Source organism: Dermatophagoides farinae, chromosome 9, assembly GCF_024713945.1.
Source record: "Dermatophagoides farinae isolate YC_2012a chromosome 9, ASM2471394v1, whole genome shotgun sequence".
In the NCBI taxonomy this organism is placed as follows: domain Eukaryota; kingdom Metazoa; phylum Arthropoda; class Arachnida; order Sarcoptiformes; family Pyroglyphidae; genus Dermatophagoides; species Dermatophagoides farinae.
This window is the reverse complement of record NC_134685.1, coordinates 1,068,792-1,086,200: the sequence shown is the minus strand read 5'-3', so window position 1 is coordinate 1,086,200 and position 17,409 is coordinate 1,068,792. Positions and strand designations below refer to the sequence as shown.

The following is a 17,409-nucleotide window of genomic DNA, read 5'->3' as shown; positions in this document are numbered from 1 at the left end:
TATAAACAAAACACCATCGATCGTTCATGAGATTGTATCGCGATTGTTTGTGTGTGTGCATTGTGTATGACAATCCTGGATTTTTTTTTCTGACAGCTCATGATTTATAACAAGTGGCTATAATATTTGTCATTGATAAAACAAACAAACAAACAATAATCTTTGATACGATACGATTAAAAAAAAAAAAAAAAAAAAAAAAAACACGTATACACCGATTGCAATCGATTCTGGTTATTATTGATGGACCAATGACGACAACAACAACAATCGAAACAAAATGACCACCATAACGATCAATAAAACTGAATATTTATTATTCGGTTTTAATCGTCGATTAATACGTTATCTATTGTTATGGTTTATATTTAGTGCAACAACATTATTCCTAAATAAATATATTGTATCATATCAGAATGGTGATCCAATGTTTTTGGGTATGTGTTCATATTGATTGGATTCATTTTAAATCAAATTTTCATTCACAATAAAATCTATAGGTGTCATTCAATTGTTTTGCTGTTCAATTGCAAGCTATACATATCTAAAATGTTTTCATTCATATTTTTCACATACCATTTTCAATGATGATAATGACCATGATGATAAATTAAAATCACGTACATTTCATCAATTACATTATCTATTGGTTAATCCATTTAAATTTGCTTTGATAGGAGCATTTCGGTTTGTATGATGGAATTTTTTTTTAAATTCGTTTTTGCTAAAAATTCTTTTTTTTTATCATTGTTTTAGATTATCAACTGTTGCTTTAGGTCTGGTGGCTCTCTGGTATATACCGGTTTCATTTGCCGAAATGATTAAATCTTCAGCACCAATGTTTACAATGGTTATTTCGGTATTGATTATACGGGAAAAAATTTCATTAAAAACCACATTATCATTACTGCCAATAATGATTGGTCTATCATTATGTTCAGCATATGAAATACATTTCAATATAATTGGATTTGCATATGCATTACTTGGTAATCTATCCGAATGTACACAGAATGTATTGAGTAAACGAATATTATTAATGGATAAATATGAAGCAAATCAGATACAATTATTCACCAGTGTATATTCAATTGTATTCCAGATACCATATCTTTATTATTTTATTTCACAACGATTTGATTGGCATTTCGATGATAATCTAGGCCAAGATTTAGGTCTTTGTATCAATTATGTATTATGTGGCCTGTCATTTCATTTACAAACACTAACTGAATATGCATTGCTCAACATGATTAGTCCAATTTCACATAGGTAAATGGTTTTTTTTGTGGCTAAAATTCTTGTGAAAATTTACTTTTTTTTCTCTCCTGTTATAACAACAGTGTAGCAAATACAGTAAAACGTGCCTTATTAATATGGCTATCTGTATTGGTATTTGGTAATCCAGTTACATTAATGTCATGGTTTGGCACAACACTAGTCATAATTGGTGTTATTGTTTATAATAAAACCATACAACAACAACAACAACAACAACAACAGCAGCAACTAGTCTCATCAATGAAACATGATGATCAAACATCATTCATTTACAAACAAATTGATTCCGTATGATGATTATAGAAAAAAAAGCAGCAACAAGTTTCATTCCATCATTTTTTCGACATTTTTTCTTTGGTACAATGATGATGATGATGATGATGAAAACAAAATGTATAAATCGTATATATTTTTTTTAATATATAAAAAATATGTATCAATAATCAATAATAATAATATAATAAAACAATCTGTTGAATATAATAATAATTATATATAAAGATTCATAATTATAAGGACATTAGTAATTTTTTTTTCCCAATAAAAAAAAAAATGATGAAATTGAATTTGATTAAGATGAATGTTGTTGTTGTTGTTGTTCAACAGCGACCAGAATTTGTTATTGTTATATATGTGTGTGTGTATGTGTGTGTGGGTGGGTGAAAAATTTGAATTTTTTTAAAAAAAATTTAAAAAATTTTGATCGAAAAATAATTTGATGATTTTGTTGTTGTTGTTGTAGAAAAATTAAGGAACCACTTGTTTTGAAGATGATGATGGGATTTTTTTTTTGATTGGGCAAACAACAACAAATCTGATTTGTTGTTGTTGTTGTTGTTGTGAGGGAGAAAAATACAACAGAAAAATTACAAGGAACAAATTTTGATTTTGTCCCAATAATAATGCACATTTATATATATCGTAAATGGTAATATGAAAAAAAAATGAAAATAATTTTCACCGAAACAAATAAATCATATATGTATATGTATATATATGCACCATTAATTATATGCAAAGTGAAAAAAAAATGAACCGAAAGCCATCGATGACAATGAAGAATGAAAAAAAAACAGACAGATAGACACATGAAATAAACAAACAAACAAATAAACAAACGAAAAACAAAAAAAAATATATGGTGGTCGTTATGTTGGTGGTAAATACAAATGAATGTGAGACGAGATGTAAAAAAAAAAAATACACCGGATAAAGATGAATTGATCCAGAAAAAGATTGGTTTTGATTTGAATGAATTTTTTTCCCCCTGTATGTGTGTGTGTGTGGTTATTCATCAAGTGGGTATTTACAAATTTTTTTTCTCTTGTTTTGTTTTCTGGATAATAATGATAATAGGATTGTGTGTGTGATTGCAATGGATGGCAAAAAAAATTTTAACAATTGCACCCACAGTGATATAGTAGCAAAATGTGGGTGTATGTATTGTAATAATTGTATATAAAATGGTGGGAGTGGCGATACGAAAGGCTCAAATTGAATAGATACTGTTTTTTTTCGATTGATGAATGAATGAATGAAAGGATGGACATATATTGATCAACAGCAATTACACAGTGGCAGGTTAAATAATTAAGGAAACTCTTTATATGAAAGGCCATTGTTGTGGATGTGTCATGGATGGTTTTTTTTTGTTTTCTTGTTTAGTATAGAAAAAAAATGACTTTGGTGAAATTGATGATGATGATAGGATGGATTGAAATTTCGGTAATTAGAAAAAATATATCGTATATCAAAGTAGAATTTTTTTATATATTTTGTTTTGTTGTTGTTGTTGTTTTTCAATTTTGCATTGATTGTTCGTTTGTTGTTGTTGTTGTTGTTGCGTAAGCTCTTTAAATTTTTTTTTTTAGGCAAATCAATAAATGATGATGATGATGACGATTCGATGTTTTGCTAATCATTGAATATATCTAATGATGACATGTTTTGATAATGTTTCAATTGACAATTCAATGCATGTCGTTTACACCAATCCTGTGTGGTGAACAATTTTCCACAAAATATACAAGAAAATTTTGGCCTAAAATCACTAAAATGTGTATGATAATGACGTATTAATTTGGATTTTTTGATAAATTCTTTCGAACAAATTGGACATGTTGTTAGATTTTTTTGTTGTATTTCAGCCAATAATGTTTCATATTCAGCAAATGATACTATCGATTCTATGGGTAATGATTGAAACAAAAAAAACCATTATCAATCTCGTTGTTTAAGATTACAAAAAAAACTTACCTTCAATTGAACGATTATTACCATTACCATTAATAGAGACGTTATTGTTGTTATTGTTGTTGTTATTATTATTATTGTTGTTGTTGTTGTTGTTATTGTTATTATTATTATTATTAGGAACTACAAATTGATTTGCAAAATTGGTCATTGCTAATACGTTTGTCATATCATTGGTTGTTGAATTATTTGATGAATATTCATCATCCATAAATTTGCTTTCTGTTGATTCAGTGAAAAAAAAATGAAAAAATTTAATTAAAAAAAAAATATCATTTTGATTTCAAAAATGTATTTACCTTCAACATCATCATCATCACCGCTTTGTGCATCACCGGTATTATTTTCAGGTGAATAACCGGTATTCTAAAGAAAAAAAAACCCAATTAATGACAACATAACACATCTAGACACATTCTATTAAATGACATATACCTCAGGCGTTGACATTGATTGTTCCAATAGTTTAGTTGGTTCAAATTCTTCTGAATCTTCACGTTCATTTTCATTATTATTATTATTATTGTTGTTGTTGTTGTTGTTGTTGTTGTTGTTGTTATTATTATATACATTGTTATTATTTTTTTCAGAATTGCCATTTGATGTTTTCGTTGTCATACCACTATCACTATTTTTAACATTATTAGGTGAATGAGTTATTGTTGAAAAATTCTTATCAATCGATATGGATTTTGATGATGATGAACCACAATCATCTTTGTTACCACTCCCACCATTACCGCCAGTATCATCATCACTTGTATCACCGCCACCACCACCACCACCTGTAGCTAAAATGTTTCCATTTTCATTTGATGGCGTCGGTGTAGTCGTTGATGATCCATTAATCAATGGATTAATATTCTTAAACATTATACTATTACCACCATTCTGTAATTTGATATTATTTTGATGTAGACTATTATTGATTGCACTTGTTAGATTATTATTATTATTCAATGTTATTAATGGATGTTGTTGTTGTTGTTGTTGTTGTTGTGGATATTGTATATTCGTTGTTGGTGTTGTACGTTGTTTTTTTCTTTTTTTCGTATTCATCATCAAATTATTTAATGAATTTACTGAATAATTCAATGGATGTGTTAATGATGATGTGGATGATGATAATGATAAGGAATTATTATTACCATTTAGAATATTCTTTACAGACATTGATGTATGATGATGATGATTATTATTATTATTTAGGATATTATTATGAACAATATTGGATGTTGCATGTTGTTGTTGTTGTTGTTTATTATCACCAAAATCCGCCAGACCTTTTATTTTTAATGTTTCAGCTGTTTTTAATAATGAATTCAATTGATCTTGAGGTATATTCACTTCACCACTATAAATAAAATCAATAATTGCTTTTAAATCATTGAATTTTACATCTTTCAATATGACAATTGGATGTTTACATGGATTTGTCATGAATAGATTCTGAAAATATGGACTACATGTAGCCAATATCATTTTATGTGCTTTGATTGATGCTCCTTCACAGGCCAATGTTACATCGACAAGATTTTCATGTATCAACATATTCTGAAAACCATCGGTCATATTTGTATGGAAACTATTCCATTTAAGACAATATTGCTGTTGCTGTTGTTGATGATGATGACTTATTGAATGATGATTTATTGCAGCCATTATTTATATTTGCCTTTTCTTCTTTTTTTTTCTTGGAAATTATACAATACAAAAATATATATATAATTCGTTTTCGAATCACCAAAAAAAATTTTGTTTTTGATTGCCAGAAAAGAAATTGATTGATAATAATAAACCGGACGAGTTACAAAATAAAAAGGATGTGTATATCAAAAAATTTTACGAGTCATTTCTGAATAGCGATCCAAGTATTCCACAATTGCATAACACACGTGTTTTATTGTTGTCATTGTTGGGAGCGAAACCGAAACGAGAAGAAAAAAAAACGAAAAAGAAAAGAAAATTATTAGAAATTTATGAAAATTTTTCAAGTTTAATTTAATTTAATTAATTAATTAATTAAATTCATACAAGTGGGCGTCATTACATATACAAAATACAGAGACACATTGAACAAATACAAAATGGTCAAAAAAAAATTTCAAAGAAAAAACAAACCAGTACAATCCAGAACAAAAAGATATTCTGATTTCGGGATTAGTGGGGGATACAATACAAATACAAAACAAAACAAAACAAAAAATCATCCAGTTCATACCATACAAGAACCAAAACCAAATAAATAAAAAAAAACACCAAATCAACAATCATACATCACTACTGTTATTACTACTACTACTGATTATACTGACTAAACTGAGTGTGTGTGTTTGTGTGTCCAAAATTTGTGTTAGTTATTTATTATTATTATATTCTTGATTCTTGATGATGATTCAATGATGCAATAGAATCGAGATTGCTTTATGTTTTTTTTCTTCTTCTTCTTTTTAGAATCACATTCATGTTTGGTCGTCGTCGTTGTTTTCGGTATAGACACACACACATATATAAAGCATGTGCCAACAAATAGAAAATTTTTTTCTTTTTTTTATGATTCTAATGATGCTAAATTGAGAAACATAAGTGTTAGAATTTTATTTGTACGCGAGCGTATGTGTGTGTGTGTGTAAATCTAGGACCAATATATACCATATATAAGCATAATAATAGACACACAAACACAAAGATTCAACAACTCATAAATGTTCAACAGTGCATCACTGGAAGAGAATCCACCAGGCGTCATACACAAGCACACATATAAATGACCAAAAAAAAGAAAAAAATGATAGGCGTCACCCCCTGTCTCCTTTTCCCCAAGATCATTATTGTATGTGTGTGTGTGTCTAGTGTCGTGCCCACTCCCAACCCCCTCCCCAAACAATGAGCAAGCTAAATCCATCAATAATCTTTGAGCCTAATAAAAAGACCAGCGATACATTCATACAGACAATTGTCGCCGTTTTTTTTTCTTGGTAATGATTTTTGAATTTTTTTATATGAAAAAAAAACAAGAAAAAGAACCTTGTCGAACATTTTGGAAGAAGAAGAAGAGGGATATTATTATTATTTTTAAATAGAAAACAACTAACCAACGCCAACGGCTGTTTCTATGTATTGTAATAATGAATGGATAGTGATTTCTGATGATGATGATGATGGAATGATGGGATGCATCTTGTATATTTATTTGGGGAGGAAAGGAGGGAGTGTGTCCTATTCAACCATACACATGATTCACGCTGATGGTTGATGGTTGATGGCGGTGGTAATAATAATGATGATCATGATGATGATGATGATCAGGAACAAGTTTTTTTTCCTTCTTCTTATTCAACGATGACACTAACTAAATGCAAAAAAAAAGTTAACTCTTGTTGAATATAATGGGCTACTACTATTATTTGGCTATAAGATAGAGATAGATATATTCCATTCTTCAGACACACACCAAATCAACCAAAAAAAAAAAAAAAAACAAAACAAAAGAAACCAAAATTCAAAACAATTGTTGAAACGGAACGTTTTGCCATTTTTGTTTCATTATTTCTTTCTTCATTCATTGCTGGATTTTTCATGTTATTTTTTTTTATTTGAAGGTTACACAACAAGAAAAAAAATCCATGTTTATCGGGCTCCCTATATGTATAATATACACGTTCATTTCATATTATTAACACTCTAGTTTCTTTCTATCTTGCTCCCTCTTGCTGTTATTTTTTTTCTTTCTTTTTCTTCCTATTTGGTACATTCATTCATTGGATTTTCTTGTTTTTTTTTTGTTTTTGGGATTTGCACACACACACACACACACACACGCACGCAGTTTGGGGCATTAATAAATGGATTTCTACCACTTGTGTTTCGTTCATGAATTGAGCAATAATTCTATGGCGCCCAAATATTCAGAATACGAAGAAAAAAAAAGATCATATTTCTATATAAATACACACAAGATACTTATTTATTATTATTGTACCACACACAGATTTAAACACGCGCGCATGATAGGGACAGTAGTCGTTTGTTAATTTTTTTTTTTTCGTTTTGACATTGAAAATTTCCATATATACTACCATAATAATAAACACACACACTTATTAGTCTTTTTCTCTTTTTATTTAAAAATGAAAAAATGTTTTCAAAAAAAAAATCATTCTCTCTCTCTCTTGCTTTTTATATGTTCATTGAAAATATTTGGATTTTTTTTTAGAAGGATGCAATACACACACACCTGTTAACATACTAACATACTCTCTCTCTATGTGTTTGCATGCAAGTATATTCATGTATGTGTGTGTGTTCCAAACCAACATGGTTGTTTTGGAACATGAGCTTTTCCTTTTGTGTGTGTGTGTATCCAAGCGCCAAAAACGAAATTTAATTTTTTTTTGTTTTTAAATATTAATGTGGTATTTAGATGAAAATTTTTTTTTCTTTTGGAACCTTGTGTGCCTGTTTGTGTCCTATGTGAATAATGACAGAAGAAGAAAAAAAATAGCCAAATGGTACATGAATTGAAATGTTTCATTTTCATTTTGAAGAAACAAAAAAATTTGTCACAATTTTGTTCTAAATAAATAACAAACACAAGACACGAGACAGACAGACACACACACACAGTGGAAACAATGACATTTTTTTTGTACATATATAAAAGACAGACAATAAGACAATTGTCATTTGGATCGAGCCAGTTTGGTCCAAATATATTTTTAAAAAAAAACTACAACCAAGTCAAAAAAAAAAAAATGAATTGCATTTGAATCTATGGTGCCGCACCTGTATGTGGTATGTATGTGTGCATTTATGCAGGTAATATATAATGTGATTATTTTTTACCATTGAGTGTGTGTGATTGCAAGTCTCACTCTGTGTGTGTGTGTGTTCATTCAAGTGTGTATATGTGGCGTGGCATTTTTATGTTTCAATTTTCTTTGGTCACAAATTTTTTTTTTTTTTGCATTTGGATAAAAAAAAGGACTTTTGTTTGTATTCATTTCTGGTCTTGTGACATTTTTTTTTCAATTGTCTGTGCGTATGTGTGTAATAATAATGAATAAATATACAAGATTACTTACATTGCAAATGTAATAGAAAACGATACCCACAATTGGTGATTGACTAATTTGATTTGATTTGATTCATTTGTGATGTTTATATTGATTATAATTCATAATGAAAATTGGATCATTGTGATCGATGAATCACGCGCACAAACACACACAAATCGAACACAAACACACACGTTTATTTTGTTGATGATAAAAAGGCGAATCAAATGTTGATTATGTGATTGATTGAATGATCCAGAATTGTGAAATGATTGAGTGGATTCGTTGCCAAAATACAAAATCTGTATGAATGAGATAGAAAAAAAAATATTCACTTTTTTAGTAATTTTTTTTTTGGGTTCCAAAAACAAAAAACAAAAACAAAAACAAAGGCAAACCATTCGAATGATGATGACAAATGACGAAGGTCACAAGAAGTGAGAGAATCATTTGATCGAATTTTACGGATCAAAAATTGGAGCTCACATACATCGACAACGAAACCGAAATACATACACAACATTCAACAAGACTTAACATAAAATCAAACCCAAACCAAAACCAAAATAAAAATAAAAATAAAAATAAATGAATACCACCAAGCTATTTGTTTGAGATATATAAAAATATAAAATAGCGCGCAAGATCGAACCAAGCGCAGGTTTTTTTTTTCCTTTTGGCTGTAGAAAAATAGATACACACACACACACACACAAACACATTCTTTCGCCTTCTAGGCTCTTTGTTACTGTATATAATTTGTGTGTATATGTGTCGGCTATTGGTAATGATGATGATGATGATGATGGGCTAAACTTACACACACACACACACACACATACACTGGGATCCTTCGGATCCTCTTTCCCTTTACTATACTCGATGATCGCGTCATTCTACATAACACACACACACATACCACATACGTTTACAGAAAAAAAAAGATAAAAAGTGAGGGAGCAGAGAGAGAGAGAAGTCCTAGGCTACCACCACAACATTTATTATAAAATGGAAATAAAAAGCTAGGATATTACACAAACCGAGCCAAGCCGAGGTAAAGGCGTTGGCTAGAGAAAAAAAAAGAGTCGATATACACAAAACACAACAATACTCCAAGTCACTTTTTTTAGTCATCCATCCTGATCAAGTCGCCCAATAAACTTTAACAACAACAACAACATACCATTCAAATAACAAAAACATCACATTCACATACAACAAACCAAATAGAACTAACCACACACATTACAAGAGCAAGGAAAAAAACCAAATAACAACAACAACAACAACAAAAAAACCGGGAGACTTGTGTGTGTGTGATGATGTATTCGAAATATATGTTGATCATTCGATGGTGGATCAATCAATCGATGATCGATGATGATGACAATTTTCACTTTTTTTTTCTCAGAAGAATTGAGAGATGGATAGAAAAAAAAACCAAAACGAAAAACAACACCCACCCACCCTATTTGATGAATGGTGATGATGATGATGATGAAATAACAAAAGCAAAAAACAAAAAACAAAACTTGTCACAATATGTCACACACACACAAAATCAATTTTTATAACAAAAAATAATCAAGGGCCCAAGGAAAAAATAAGAATTCGAATTTTTTTTTTTTTTTTGTTGCACATAAAGAAAAAATTGAAATTTCGAACATCATGTGTGCCAAGTCTTTATTTTTTTTTTTTGGCGTGTATCGTGTATGTATCGAGCCAGATGGAGTGTATACACAAAATGAGAAAAAGAATGTATAGGATTTTTTTTTTTTGAATTTGAATGGCGCTATTTTTTTTTTTTTTTTTTTTTTGGGAAACTTGCTTGGTTCCTTTTTTTTTCTCCAAGCGTAGCATTATTATTGAAACATACACAACACACACACACACAGACACACAAAACGTTTTTACACGTTATATTGACGCTTGCTAGATTGTATTTCTGCGTGTGTGTGTATATATAATATATACGTATACGTTTTTCGTTTGTTCGTGCGTTTGGTCTCCTTTTTGTGTATGTTTTTTTTTCCAAAAAAAAAAAAAAAAAATGCTGATGTGATGGATAATAATGCGTTCAAGATTGTTAATTTTGGTTGTTGTTGTGGTGGTGGTGGTGGTGGTGGTGCCTTATACCAAACGCCATGGTGCGATTGTTATTTAGCTAGTACCAGTTTTATGTGTTTTTTTTTTGGTCGTGGCCATAATTAAATGGCCACATTTAGTTTGTTTGTCTGTGTGTCTGTGTGTGTATTGTTGTTGTTGTTGTTGGTCGAGCTCGATGTTTGCGCGATCTTTGGTTGCCGTTCGAATTCATTCCCATTCATACACATTTCATCATTTTTCTTGTTCAGCAGTTGTTGTTGTTGTTTTTTTTTGGCTTTTTGAGAGTAGCAAAAAAAAAAACTTTATTGTAGTGGTGGTGGTGGTGGTGGTGGCGGTTTGGTTTGATTGTCGTTGTGTGGTGGTTTAATAAGGCCGTAGGGGAGAGGCGAAGCAAGTAATTTGAAAATCCTAGAAAAAGAGAGAGAGAGAGAGACGAGATGTCGTGAGGAATCATAGAATGTTTTGATGATGTGTGTGTTGATGTTGGTTGGGCACATCAAATGCTACACTTACCAAAAACACTGTGTGTATTGATTGAGGTCCTTCAAATTTCTCATTTCCATTTCCTCATTTTTTATTTTCCTTGATGACTAGGTTTCATTGAAATTGAATGTTGTTTCAATTTCAATTACTACCTACGTTTTTTTTTTGTTTCCAATCATAACCACACAACACAAATAACACTGGTTGATCATTTTGAAAATCAATGAATCATTTTTTTTTTGATCATTTACTATTTCTGGACCATATCTATTCTTGGTATACATCCTGACATACATACATACAATGGCCTGCCTTTTGTTTTTATATATCGGCCACTCCCAAAGTACATAGGTCATGAACATTTGATGAACAAACGATTCTCTTTGGCCCATCATCTCTTTGAAAATTGAAAACGAAAAAAAAATTGATGCGGCCATTTGCTATTAATAACTACTAGTATACTAATAGTATTGCTACTATCATATGGGGACTAGAATCTTGTTGTTTGAATTGATGTGATGTGATTTGATGTGCTTGTAAACGGACTAGCCCAAAATGGCAGCCATTCGATTGAACCCAACAACACACACACACACGATATAGTTGTTGTTGTTGTTTGTTAAGGTCGTCCATGAAAAATCGACCAGTCGAATCGATTCGACCGACCAAACCACATTTTAGGGACCTGACCATGGTCTATCTCTATTTCTATTTCTATCTATATCAATGTTGTCAGTTTAGCATCCTTATCGGCATTCTATGATATATACCCCCTTATAGTATTCCACCATTAACTTATAACCAATTTTAACATCCCCAATATATTTCTAGGCATTTGATTTGAATGAATGAACGAGTGATTGTGAAAAACCAACCAATCTGACAAGAAAAGTTTCCAAAAAAAAAGAAAAAAAAAATCCTATGACCTCGAATGAACTCTGACTTTGTGACTCTCTGTGATATAATAACACTTATTATAAATGCACATTTTAGGGTCTGTCTCTCTCTCTTGAGAATGAAACGAATGTCTTGAATGATGAAGATGAAAAGATCGTATTTTTTTTTATCATTCTTCAAGTGCAACAAAAACAAAAATGTTGAAAGTTCATTCGAATTCGAATACGACTTTTGTGGACATAATATTTTTAGGAAGTTGATGTCATTGATGTCAAAATAGTTGTATGCGAGGAATAAATTTTTTTTTCCAAACATTCGAATTCGAATGATTTGTCCAGAAAAAAAAATGAAAAATGAAAAACAGATTGCCACCGTCATATATCAATTATATGTGTATGGACACCTGTCGATGTGCTGTATTTTTTTTTTTTTTTTTAATTTCACAAACACAAAAAGAAAAAACACCTGTCGTCATTTTTATTCTATATATGACTATGACGATAATTTGGGACCCAATCATCATCATCATCATCATCATCATCACCACCATCATTCGACCATTTGAAATTGTTTCGAAAAAAAACCAAGCAATAGAATTGACCCCAATGATAATGAATGTAGGTGCCCAGAATATTCTTTTCGGTTTGTTTCTATCGTTTTTTTTCGTTGTTGTTGTTGTTGTTGTTGTCCTAGCCCAAACAGCTATAATTGTGAATATTTGGTCGTGATGTACTACTACTATTTTTCGTTGTCAAGTTGCCAGGAAAAAAAAATACTGAATTATTCAACCCAGCGAGAGAACTTGTGGAAAATTTCTTTTCCTTTTTTTTTATTTTACCATCCGTTTCGTTTATTTTGTTTATTCATCACCATCATCATCATCATCATCATTGGTAAGGCATGAATGATCCCCAACTGTCTTGTAAATATAATAGAAAAATAATACCGACACAATATGGCCAAACAAACTACCGACCCGTAGAGTCGACCAAAGAGATAAAAATACAAGAAAAAGAGAGTACGTCGACCCAAACGATACTCAAAATATTATCAACTAATTTTTAGTGCATACAAACAACACACACACACACACACATACATGCACAAAATATATACCCGATATACCAATAATAGAAACCAATGTAACCGAAATCAAAGCCAAAAAGAAAAAAACGACGACGATGACGACGACGACTATAAATGACGACAAAACGCCAAAGTTTCCTCCTCATTTTGAATTCAAATATTCGAACCCGAATGACAGAGCATTAGAGGAGTAGCAACATCATCATCATCATCAGCAGCAGCAGCAGCAGGCAGCCATTATCAATAATCAACAAAATACATTCCTAGCTTCAAGAAAAAAAAGAGAGTAACCTCGGACCTGAATCTAACCTGAAATTTGAAAGAAACAAAAAAAAAAGGATAAACCGGAACGAACATACTTTGTGTGTGTTTACCTTTTCACACACACACACACAAGCTAGGTATATAATGATCTTTTTTTTAACATAAAGACAACGATCAACCAACCATGTATCAACCATCCAAAGAACCTGTTCTTGAACGGACAAAAAAAAAAATTTTTTTTTTAGATACCAGATGATCCCCGAGAATTTTCATCTAATGCATTCATGCATGTGTATGGTGTGTGTGTGTTATGTAAGAGTAATAAAAAAAGAAAAAAGACTCGCCCGAAGTTCATGATCATTATTGTCGACGTCATAGGGTATTTAGCCAAAGACAAACAAAAAAAAAACCTGAAAATTTCAATGGTAATCATCATCATCATCATCATATAACTTAAAGGTCCACACACACACATAGAATATATGTGTACTAGATGCGCATGTTTCAATAATTTTTTTTTTCTATTTTCAATTCATCATGATGATGATGATGATGATATGGTATTTGGTCCGGCCCAAATACTTGCACACACACACACACACACACTACGGATATAGACTGATCCAAATTGAATTCTAGGAATAGAAAAACCAACCATAAAGAGAAATTTTGTAAAAACCAGAAAAAAACATGATCCCTGCCCAACAAAAAAAAACTTGGAACTTGGAACAAAAAAAAAAAAAATTTCGTCCGGTTCGTCTGGATAAAATTTGGGTGTGGTTGGTTTTTTTCCCGCATACACACACACACACCTGAATTTTTCAAAAGACCAGAAAAAAAAATTAAATGTCCCTGGATTCAGTCAGTTATGAATTTATGTCATTTTTGTTTCTTACATGCTGATGAATACCGGAATTTGAAACGTGCGCGCGTGTGTGTGTTGTGTGTGTGGCGCTCTCTATCCATACGTAAATGAAAATAAAACTCCCCATATAAAGTTGACATTTTTGTTGTTGTTGTTGTTGTTCAAAACAAAAAAAAACAGCATCATTTTGACAATATGACACACACACACACAAAGTACAAGGATCTATAATTCAATATCGTGCAGTTTGTATGTCTGTGTGTGCGTGTTTTATTTCAGGAAACGCGTCAATGAAAAAAAAAAATGATATTTTCATCATTTGCTGGTCTCTGTGTGTGTATATGAACCATAGTTTGTATAGTTGTAGCTGTGGTAGCATGATGGATCCAAATAAACAAATATAGCAGAAGAGATATTGATAGAGATGGAGAGAATGAGAAAAATAAATAGACCAACAACAACAAAATAATTGAAACCAAACTGAATGTGGATGACATTCATATACAAAAGAGACAATTCTCTCTCTTTTTCTTTTCGTTGTTTTTATTTATGTGTGTGTGTGTACACTTCGTTATTTTTTGATGTCGATGTCGATGTTTTTTTTTTTTTTGGACATGGTCACACACACACACACACACATACAAACGCCATAGGAGACCTCTCTTTATCTCTGTACGACTGGTTTTTTTTTCATTTGGCTTTTTGCCATTTTCGATTTATAATATGGATGACACATTAGTATGTTGGATTGAAATTGGCATTTTATAAAGAGGATCTTTTTACATATACATGGCTTGGTTGGTTTGGTTGTTGGTTGGTTGGTTGGTTGGTTGGGTTGGTTGGCTGGGTCAAATTGATTGGCACACAAGAAGGAAAAAAAAAGTGTTGCTGTCGTTGATGAAAATGTTGAACAAAAAAAAAAACTTGGACGATTGGACTATATATTCAGGATCCTTGAATTTTTCATGATGATGATGATGATGACCATGTAGCCATTGATGCTTGACAATGGTTGTTTGGCCATGAATTGATGATGATGATGATGATGGTGGTGGTATAGTAGTCGTAGTGATTGGTGATTGTAATTTATCAAATCTTCATCAAATACATTTTGTGCAACAAGTCCTATTGCGTCTGTCTATTTGGAACAACAACAACAGCAACATTTTCCACATTTTCATTGGATTCAATTCATTATCATTATGCTGGTGGTGTAATAATTTTTTTTTTTTTATTATCATCAACAATAACAAGATCCAGCTGGTCCACTGGATGATGATGATGATGGTTTCAAAATTTTTTTTTTTTTTTTTTGTTTTTGACTTTAATTAGTTTTTTATGTTTTGACCTCATTTGATTTAAATCAAATTACTACTACTACTACTTATCTATAGGTTAGATTTGTATTATACAACAATAGAATAGTATGTATCATTATTATGGATTCGGTTAAAAATGGTACGAAAATTGTAATTGTAAATAGCCACCAAAATAGTTGACATTCCCAGCCATCCATTATGAATGATGTTAATGTTATTGTACCAAATGTATGGATACAAAATGCTGTTGTAAGAAAATAAAAAAATGAAAAGGAAAAATTGTCATCTGTTGATAAATTGATGTGGAAATAGAAAAAAAAACCAAACATACTTTTGGGTTTGTTTAAAAAATAAAGGAAAAAAAATGTCAAAATTTAATACTTACAAAATAATGTCTGTTTAGCATGTATCATCGTAATGCCAGTAATGAATGATAATAGTTCAAGTATTAGTAATACGATCGACAGGGACAGTCCAACTACCAATCTTTTTTTTTTTTTTTACATCACCATCATTATCATTATTATTATTATCATTAACCATGATCAACCACAGCCATGATCATTATCATTATCATCATTGGTGAAGAAAAAAAAGAAAGAAAATAAAAAACGCGTGCCCAAAGAGACATAGTTCCACATTCCATAGATAGGTTGTTGTTGATTAAAACAAGACAAGTACACATGAATTTGATGATGAATGACCATGTTATTATTCATCAAAATCAATCGATCAATCGATCGATCGTATCGATAGCGATGATAAACATAGAACAGAAATAAATGAAAAAAAAGAAATTACTTTAGTATCGTTGAAAATCGAATGGAACACTCAAAAAAAAGGAAAAAATGTTTTATTATTCATAGATAACGTACTCATAATCTTTTGACCAATATTCCTTATCACTATGATTCCATGATAAACATAGCCGTACATTATAATCCTGTATATATATGAAATGGAAACACAACACAAAAAAAAAATTTTTTATTTCAAATTCAAAAAGTAAAGATGTCAAATGATTAATATATCATCATCGACGTCATCAAAAAAAATGATGATAATAAATAAACAGGAACCAAGCAGAGAATATTCGGACAAAAAAAAACAAACAAACAAAAAAGAAAAAGAAGCAAACGGAATGTCATTAATATTAATTAGATTGACATTGAAAAATTAAATTCGATGATAATGATGATGATGATCTTCAAATCTTCTTCAGACTTGATCACTTTCTCTTTTTTTTCTACTCAAATAATTTATAATTATACTTACACGATTCGATATAAATAAAATGACAAGGACTAAATGTGCCACAAGCGATATAAAACGTAAGGATATTATCCATTTCATTTTTTGTTTTGTTTGTTATCATCACCGTCGTACTACTTGCTACTACTATTTAATTAGTGTAGTTAAATATAAGGTGAATGAATAAAAAAAAACAACAACAAATGTGCAATGGAAAAAAAAGACTTTGATTCGAACGATTTGAAGGTAATTTTTTTTTGCCCCCCCCCCTTGTACGGAGATTCGGTTGTGTGTGTATGTCAGGGGAAAAATCGAAATTTGAAGAAAAATCTATCAAAAGGAATCGATTATCGAAGGTCTTGTTTCTTTTTAAAAAACGTTTGTTTCGTTTTATTCTTCAATGACTGTTGTTGTTGTTGTTGTTTTTTTTTTGGATCGAAAGTGAATCACAAGTAGTTTCAAAACAAATTCAAAACATTGGCCATCATCCAGTTACCATGGTGATTTTGATAATAAAAATTATATATATGAGAACAAACAAAGATCC

General features: G+C 30.7%; 3 protein-coding genes across 10 annotated transcripts; 1 reads left to right on the top strand and 2 right to left on the bottom strand.

Moving 5' to 3' along the window:
• Positions 1–50: 50 nt before the first annotated feature.
• Positions 51–1,764, top strand: LOC124497709 (solute carrier family 35 member E2A). Of its 2 annotated transcripts, none has more exons than XM_075734360.1 (4): positions 51–437; positions 501–687; positions 757–1,272; positions 1,349–1,547. In XM_075734360.1, the coding sequence occupies exons 1-4, from the start codon at positions 281–283 to the stop codon at positions 1,401–1,403; spliced, it is 915 nt and encodes a 304-aa protein (XP_075590475.1). In that variant the 5' UTR covers positions 51–280; the 3' UTR covers positions 1,404–1,547. The 2 variants fall into 2 exon arrangements, with proteins under 2 accessions (XP_075590475.1, XP_046917342.2); XM_047061386.2 differs by having other exon boundaries at positions 91–437; positions 1,344–1,764.
• LOC124497621 (uncharacterized) lies at positions 1,740–10,507 on the bottom strand. 7 transcript variants are annotated; one of them, XM_075734353.1, is made up of 6 exons: positions 9,775–10,507; positions 8,619–8,893; positions 3,970–5,389; positions 3,834–3,900; positions 3,538–3,756; positions 1,740–3,467 (listed from the first exon to the last, which is right to left on the bottom strand). In XM_075734353.1, exons 3-6 carry the CDS (start codon positions 5,194–5,196, stop codon positions 3,196–3,198), a joined length of 1,785 nt encoding a protein of 594 aa, XP_075590468.1. In that variant the 5' UTR covers positions 5,197–5,389; positions 8,619–8,893; positions 9,775–10,507; the 3' UTR covers positions 1,740–3,195. The 7 variants fall into 7 exon arrangements, with proteins under 7 accessions (XP_075590468.1, XP_075590469.1, XP_075590467.1 ...); XM_075734354.1 differs by having other exon boundaries at positions 10,059–10,118; XM_075734352.1 differs by lacking the exon at positions 9,775–10,507 and adding an exon at positions 8,990–9,270.
• A 4,991-nt stretch (positions 10,508–15,498) lies between these two features.
• On the bottom strand, positions 15,499–17,288 carry LOC124497632 (transmembrane protein 107). Its single transcript, XM_047061304.2, has 4 exons — positions 16,887–17,288; positions 16,487–16,554; positions 15,997–16,097; positions 15,499–15,855 (listed from the first exon to the last, which is right to left on the bottom strand). The coding sequence occupies exons 1-4, from the start codon at positions 16,962–16,964 to the stop codon at positions 15,677–15,679; spliced, it is 426 nt and encodes a 141-aa protein (XP_046917260.2). The 5' UTR covers positions 16,965–17,288; the 3' UTR covers positions 15,499–15,676.
• Positions 17,289–17,409: the final 121 nt, after the last annotated feature.